This window comes from Hipposideros armiger, unplaced genomic scaffold (assembly GCF_001890085.2).
Source record: "Hipposideros armiger isolate ML-2016 unplaced genomic scaffold, ASM189008v1 scaffold_1370, whole genome shotgun sequence".
Lineage (NCBI taxonomy): Eukaryota > Metazoa > Chordata > Mammalia > Chiroptera > Hipposideridae > Hipposideros > Hipposideros armiger.
In genome coordinates this window covers 117,210-125,315 of record NW_017732720.1, presented here as the reverse complement: position 1 = coordinate 125,315, position 8,106 = coordinate 117,210, and the positions used below count along the sequence as shown (strand labels likewise).

Sequence of the window (8,106 nt, the reverse complement as noted above, 5' to 3'; positions counted from 1 at the left end):
AGGACAGAAACAGAATGTGGCACTCACCTGGAATCTCACAGGAATTGTTTGTGAGTGCATGTGAGCCCTCCTTTGGGTACCAACCAACCCCAGGACTTGAAGGGACTCTATAGGGGCCAAGGTCCTGCATGTTGCAGGTGGGGGTAAAAACACACAGCTCACACCATCTTTGTGGCATTTGGTTCCACAGCAGCCCTGTAAGTCAAGTATTACTCCTATCCAACTGGGAATAGAATGACCCTTAAAAATAAGTACTTAGTTTCTATTTCTGCCTAAGAGATTCAGAAGAAACATATGGAGATTTACTTTAAGTTTTGACAAGTATTTATTAAGTGCCACATTGTCTTTATAAACTGATAGACAGTTTTTAAATTGCTTTACATTTCTCCCCATTATATTGGGGGTTTTTTGCAACACAAATGTGTTCGTCTTGAAAGAAATGAGAAGTTGCAACAAAGCAAACATGGAAAGCAAACAGACAAAAAATGACCTATTATCTTACCACACACAGATAGCCACTGTTAAGCCTTTGCAGTATATACTTTCAATTTTTCTTTGCATATTAATATATAAATATACATTTTTTACAAAAACGGGATCCGACATATACTTTTCAAAAATCGCTTTTTTTTTCACTTCACAATATATAACGTCCATGTTGGCATGCAAATAGGTGAGACACGTGACTGGAAGAGCGAACTGCAGATGGGGGAGGGGTGGAAGCCCAATTTTACGACAGTTACAAGTGACACACCTTAAATAAAGCCACACACAAAATTAAAATGAAGAAAATGGCGAGAGGGATACGAGAAAATGTAAAGTTCAGGTGGCAATACTTAAATCAGGACAACTGGCATAGAAGGCCTGACACATCATTACATAGGATAAGGACGATTCCGTCTCGCTTTCCAGTGCATGATCATTAATTTGTTTCGTACTCTTTTCATCTCTTCCATCTCCTCTGCTACCTTTATCATCTCCTCGTTGCTCAAATTTCTCCCGTGTATGTCTCCTCTAAACTGCGGGCGAGAACGAGCCAGCCTTTCTTTAAAGCTTCCTTCTTCCAGCTTATGTTTTCCCACTCCACAAGGAGGCTGCTCCATGGGAGGGCGCGCCTCAAACAGGTCCTTGCGAGAAAGGCGTTCCGGATGGGGGCGCTCCTCGGCCACCAGCATCTCGGGCAGGAGCTCGGGCAGGAGTTCCTCGGGAAAGAACTCCTCCTCTGAAGACTGCTCCTCGGAGGACTGCTCCTCCGGACTCGGCTCTTCGGATGACGGCTCCTCGGGATTCCGGTCTTCGGAAGACTGCTCCGCGGGAGGCTGCTCCTCGTCTGTCTTGGGCGCGCTCTGTGGCTGTTCTTCATTTGCTTGGCAGGATTTTTCCATGTTGGGAACGGTCTTCATGAGCAATTAATCAGAGGAGACAAGAAAGGCAGAGCCGAGTCAGCATATTGGTAGCTGGACCAAAACCCCGGCCTCGGGATCCAGTGCTTACTTGCCTTTTCCTGATTCGGGGCCCAGGTCCTCCCACCTACGCAGGCCGAGAGGCTTAGGTCTCGGGGACCCTGCCACGTCTCGTGTCCCCCCCCAACCCTGGCTTGCCCCCTCCTTCCCGAAAGCCCACCATTTTCCCAGCAGGCCTTGCCCCAGGCCTCTCTCACAGTGGTAGGGGCGGGGCGGCGTCGCCGCAGCCTGCTCTGTTCCCATCGGCGTCCTCCCTGGCACCCCATCCCGGTCCCCTGCTCACCTCTTCCCGGACCCGGACCTCTCCTGGCTGTTGGCTCCCAATCGTTTTCTCCTTGAGGTGTCCCGCTGTGACCTGCAGACCAGCAGACAGACGCCAGACAGGGTAGGGGGCGGGGAGAGGGGAGGGGGAAGGACTGACTGACACTCACGCCCCTTTTCTGGGCACCAGCTGCCGCCCCCACGCCATATCCTTCTGGTACCCCCGCTGCCTCCTCCCACCCCCATGTCTCCCCCCATCTCAAGCTTTGTCCTCCGTGCCCCCCACCCGGCAATGCTCGTCATTTCTTTTAAGGCGGGAAGTGGAAGCGAAGGATTACTTAGAAATTATTTCTAAGTGTAGCTTCCTCCCATGGGTGGCCCACTTACCTCCCCACCCCATCCCACCCCCAAGACCACCATTTTCTGCACCAAAGTGCGTGCGCGGTGCTGGCATAGGGCATAGGCCTGGCTTCTGCCATCCCGATCCCAGGGGTTACGGGGCAGGACTGGTACACCGATTTCAAAGGACCAAGGGAACTTACTTATTTCTGCTTTTCCCCTCGACCAAAGGGCAATACTCAGATGGTGTGTGGACAGGCAAAAAGAACCAGGACGAGAGGGACTTGGGCAGACATAGGCTCCTGGTCACGTGAGAGCCGCGCGTCACCGCGGAGCTCAGATCCCCAGTTATCACTTTGACCCCGCGGCCTTGCTGCAGGAACCTGCTAGTATTTCCTGACCCCCAACGCTCCAGGCATCAACACCTACCTCTTTGTTTATGTTTGCTTTTTCCTGGTTACCAGAGGCAGCATCCAGTGTTGGGGATTATTGCCTTTTGCTCCCCACCGTTTCCCCTGATACCACCTGTCCCCCTCATTCTCCTGTCATCAGCCATCAAGGCCCATTATGTTTCCTACAGTTCAGATTCTGCACTGAAATTTGACTATTTCTCCTTAATGAATCAATATCATATGCCACCTCTCTCAGTTTTAATCCACATCCTCCATGATCATGTTCATTTAGGCTCTGTCAGTATGGTTTTCATCTCTTGTGACTTTCTTGGGAGATAAGCTTTCACTTTTCCATGACTTCATGATTTTATTTTTTGTGAGCCCCAGACCTATATCACAAGTAGAAGCTCAAGTCTAAATTGGTAATCATTCAGTTCTAGAACTCTAGAAAGAATTGTTTGTAAATTTAAACAGACCAAATACTTTGAATTTCATAAATCAAAATACACATTTATCCAAGTACAAAAAATATGAAAACTTATATACTATGTGAAATGGGAACATTTTTGGTGGAGAGAATGACATTATTATATACAGAAGGTGCCAAAAAATGTATATACATTTTAAGAAAGGAAAACTATTAAAATTATATACCAGTAACAAAAGATGAATACAAGTCACGTTTGACTCCTGCAATTATAAGAGGTGCTCAAAGTGGTTACCATCAGTGTCCAGATACTTCTGATTACAGTGAACTGCTTGAGCAATGTTGACCAAAGTGACCACTTGTATATGTTTTTTTGGCACCCCTGGTGTGTATATATATATATATATATATATATATATATATATATATATNAAACCTTATAGTACGGCTGGCCGAGTGGCTCAGTTGGTTAAGAGCTCACTCAAGAGTGCGAGCTCTGAGCAACAGTGGTTCAATGCCCGGCCTGAGCTGAGCTGCTGCTGAGCTGCCAACAGGTGGCAGGATGGCTCAGCTAAAAAAAAAAAATTAAAATTAATAAAAAATAAAACCCTTATAATAAATTCATTCCATTTTAGCCAGCTTGAATAAGATTGTCTCTCTCATCAAGGGGTGTGGTTGATAGAATACTCAGACAGATGTATGTCATGTACATAGAAAGAGAAAATAATAAAATATATGCCATTTCAAAGATAATTACAAATATATATATGAATACTAAAGGTATTTGAATGTATAATATATAAAGTAATATACATATATACTATATAAAAAGTAAATTGATACAGTATATAAAAGGAGATATACACATAATGCAAGTACACGCATGTTAATATTAACAATTATTTTCTCTCGGTAGAGGAACTATAGTTAACATATTTTCTTTTATACTTTTCTCCATTTGCAGATATTTTCTAGTACAAACACATAAAACTTCCACAGTCAGAGAAAAAGTAAAAATAATATAAGACCACTAAGTTTAAACACACACACGCACACGACTTAAAACAGAGAAAAACCATCTAACTCTTTATTGCTTCTCGTGCCACCTCACCCCTCAGGAAGAGACTGATGCTGTGTCTGTCCAGGTTGAGTCAGAGTTGAGGCATTTCCCTCTCCAATATCAAGTTTTCTTCCCCCAACCCCTCAATAGTTTCTCTCCCTCCCTCTTGTGTTAGCTGTGTTCAACTCGCAGTTCTCGATCTGGTCACCAGACGGCGTGCTAACCACTATTTTCTAAATACTCTTCAAAACAGGTATTGTCTTGGTAGAGGTTTAAAGAAAAAGTTCACTTTTACATACAGGTTAGGAATCAATGCATTCAGTAGAATTCCACCTTCTGTTTGAAAAATACATACTCATAGAAAAAGATACACAATTGGATTCTTCATTCTTCATTTAATTCAATAAATATTCATAGGGTGCTGACTCTGCCAGGTATCAACAGCCACCATCCGTTATTTCCATGCCAATTTCTTTTCCGAACTCTGGACACTTATATCTAACTGCCCTCCATCTGGAGAAAGATAATACTGTGAAAACTCACCCAAATGCACAATAAGGATACAATATTTAGTAAGTCTAAACAATTATTCCCTAAGCCTTAGAAAGCTACAATCTAAATTGGGGGCAGTGTGGTAGAGTGGGGAGAAGGCAGAATTTGATTCCGACAAATCTGAGTTAGAACACAGGATCGGCCTCTTATTTACCTGTATAATCTTATGATGGGTGACGATTTGTCTGAGGTCTACCCCCATTTTCGGGGACTACTTCACTGGGCTCTGGGACAAGGGCTAGCCCCTGCTACTTCAGCCCTAAGTTACCCGGTCAGGCCCAGGTTGGACATCTGCCTCCTCAAAGACGACCCCAACCAATGTTTCTAGTTAGGAATCCTTGGGAGGGGGGGTGTTCCTCTCCTCTCCTCAAAAAGTTCCCCAAAATAGAAAGGGAAAGGAGGGAAAGGCAGTGTGCTCTGATCTGTAATGGGGACAGTCGTCCTGCAGGTAAGTATGTCCAGCACAGCAATTCCATTAGCCTAGGAAGGTCTGGTGCCCGCTGCAGGCTGGAGCAGAGAAACCGAAGTCAGACCACCCTGGAGAGGAGTGTGGTTGGGGTGAGCCCTTCCATAATCCCACCTGAGCGCCACCCCTCAGTGTCAGGTGAATGGATTCGTCTTGTCTGTAAAACTGCTGGTGAGTTAATGGACCATCTCACTCCAGCCGGAATCCAGCCCCACCAGCAACTGCCAAGCTGCCATAACTTTGAAGACTGGTCTACAGATGAAGATTCCGCCCAAATGACATTACACAGTGAAATAATAAAAACAAAAACAAAGTCAAGGGCACATGGCTGGCTTACCATTGTGTGGGTTGATAACCAAAGGAGACTTTGAATTTATTTTGATGCATTTTACTTATATTGGAAGGAAGCAATGTAAGACATTACGTAATGTCTGTCACAGAAACTACATCTTGCGGGCCGGACGAGTGGCGCGATTGATAAGCACTGGCTTGGGACGCCAGAGGGCCCCGGTTTGGATCCCACATATGAGGGCCAGTGACACAGCCCTCCACAGCTAAGATGCTGAACAACAGCTTAACCTGGAGCTGTGCTGCCATGAGTCACTGGTGACGGCGTAGGCTGCAGCCCCTGTGGCAGTGAGTTGCCATGGGCTACCGTATGTAGCAAGCAGCCAGCGAGAGCAGCCAGCAGCCGCAGTGAGCGGCCGTCCAGAAGCCGGCAACTGATCTGCCTCGCCCGGGAAGAGCGCAATGATGGTGCCANAGATCTTACACCCCTTCTAATAGATATATCACAATAATTATGTTTTATACACTAAAGGTAATTTTAGTCACACTACTAGTCTCTTAGTAAAGATCAAAGTACTCACCCTGTAAATCTTGAGATCCTGCTTAGACAATCGTTTTTTAGAATAAATGTTGGGTGGTCATGGTAACCATCCTTTAGGCGATTATGTAAAGGCTCAGGCCTTGGTCACTCACAGTCATTGTAGGTGGAGGGATTTGGGCATAGTTGGGCTAAGTTAGTCTTTAGCATAGAAAAGGTATAGCTGTACCCTGGAGCATAAGAATTATGAGGAAGTAAAACCCCGATATTAATGAAACAATGGTTAAACTGCCAGGTATAAAAAGGGGCATGATGTAAAATAAACTGAGACACCTCTTGAGAAAGCGCTCCTGTGTCTCCAAGCGTTTTTTTTCCTCGCTGACTCCGCCTCCACCTGAAGGGACCCCTGGAGCTGCGGGAGCGGGTCTCCCGCACACAAGGAAACAGTACTTGTCCTCTAGAGACTTCTGGGAACTTCATCATTACTGTGCCCAATATGTGCCCCACATGAAGACAGTTGCTTTGTATAGGCCAGTGGGCCATCCCACATGCCCCCTCACCAGTTTGTGAGGTAGGAATTATTAGCAGGTCAATAGGAATTTGGGGATGATAAGTGTCCAGTGGGGACTGGAGTTGTTAGAGAAAAATTCAAAGAACAAGTAAATGACCAAATTAATCTATCTTATTTTCAGATTTCATCTTGCCATTCTCCTGTTCAACCACTCTGGATGGTAACCCCACAATCCACTGAATATTCTTAGATTCCCTATCCTGACATTCAGGGCATTTTAGGATCCAGCCTGAGTCACATATTCTTAGCTTTGTCAATCATTTTGTTTATCTGCTCCAGCCAAAAGAGGCCCTTAATAAGTTTGACCCAAACATGCTTTATACTTACCCACTCATTCTCCTAGAATGAGTAATTTCCTCAGATCTGGTACTATAAAGAAATTGGTAATATAAAGTAATGTACACCTCATAAAGGAATTGCTCCTTGGGATGTTTCAGGAACATAAAAATAGACCACAGATGCTGAGAGCCATGTAAGTATCCAGCCTTATGATAGCAAAGGCTTCATAACACCACTGCTTTTGGAGAGAACCAGATAGTTTAGCTCAGGCTAGCAAAAAAGGGCTTCTTTCGGAGCACCGTGGACCCATTGCTTGGCTTGCAGTCGACATCTGATTTCATCACTTACCATGGTACAGAAATGATCTCCTTCACTTCGAACACCTTTGATCTCTTCTCCCATCCTTCCTCATGCCGCCCCTTATGCTATATGTTCCCCGATTCCTTTTCCTGTGCTCTTTAAATAAATATCCTAAAACTTGTCTTCTGCCAAACTGAGCATAGTTGGAAATCGCCTCCTCCCAATGAGGTAGATAGTGGCCAGCCTTGTCCACAGAAAAGCCCCTCAAGCTGATATGCATTGAAAATTCCTTCCCAGAAGAGCAAGAGATGCATTCCCAGTGCTGTCACAGAAAGAATGCCAAGGCCTGGAGCCTGGACATTAGGCCTTGGTGAAGTGGTTCACTGAGTAGCAGATTCATCGCTTTGTACATTTAGTCTAAAGTATTTTGGTAAAACACTGTTGCGGGGACCCAGACAAAGAGACAGGATACCAAGGCGTGGGAAGCAACCTTTATTAGTGCCGGCACTGGCTCAGTGGATTCACATCCAGAGGCTGAGCATCCACTCAGGTGGGATTTGGGGTTATATACCCCTGAGGTTTCCAGGTTGGCAGTTAAGATTTATTAGGACATGTGGCCACTGTGCTAGTTTCTGACTGGTCCACGGGTGAGGTAGGGATTTGGAAGCATTACACGGAGAAGTCTTGATGACCATACAGTCCAGGAATGTCTTTGTCCGAAGCCCGCGCAAAATCCTTAGTGACCACATGGTCTGGGAGGGCCTTTGTCTAGGGCCTACTGCCACATTACAAGATTCTTGCTTTCTATCTCTATAAATAATCCTTACATATTATTTAAAGGGTAAAAAAAAGCCTTTCACAATCTCTTATCAAGAGCAACCAATAGTCCAAGATTACTTTGTCCTTTTAACAGAGAAAAAGAAAGTTAAGTTTTAGTTTTACATAGTACACTATTGACATTAAAGCTTATGTTTAAAACCCTTATAGGGCCGGCCGAGTGGCGCGATGGTTGGGAACTCGCTTGGGATGCCGGAGGGCCCCGGTTCGGATCCCACATATGAGGGCCAGTGACACTGCCCTCTACAGCTGAGATGCTGAACGGCAGCTCGGCCTGGAGCTGGGCTGCCCTGAGTCGCCGGCGACGGCGTGGGCTGCAGTCCCTGTGGCAGT

General features: G+C 45.4%; 1 protein-coding gene across 3 annotated transcripts in view; it reads right to left on the bottom strand.

Moving 5' to 3' along the window:
• Window positions 1–301: 301 nt before the first annotated feature.
• Window positions 302–8,106, bottom strand: part of TCEAL1 (transcription elongation factor A like 1) — a 28,465-nt gene continuing 20,660 nt past the window's right edge. For 2 of the 3 annotated variants that reach the window (XM_019633691.1, XM_019633693.1), the window contains exons 2-3: window positions 1,747–1,818; window positions 302–1,397 (exon numbers count right to left, since the gene is read on the bottom strand). In XM_019633691.1, coding sequence (XP_019489236.1) covers window positions 876–1,385 — 510 coding nt within the window. In that variant the 5' untranslated portion in view covers window positions 1,386–1,397; window positions 1,747–1,818 and the 3' untranslated portion in view covers window positions 302–875. Of the gene's footprint in view, window positions 1,398–1,746; window positions 1,819–2,266; window positions 2,805–8,106 lie in introns of those variants that run through there. The other variant, XM_019633692.1, reaches the window with a different exon arrangement.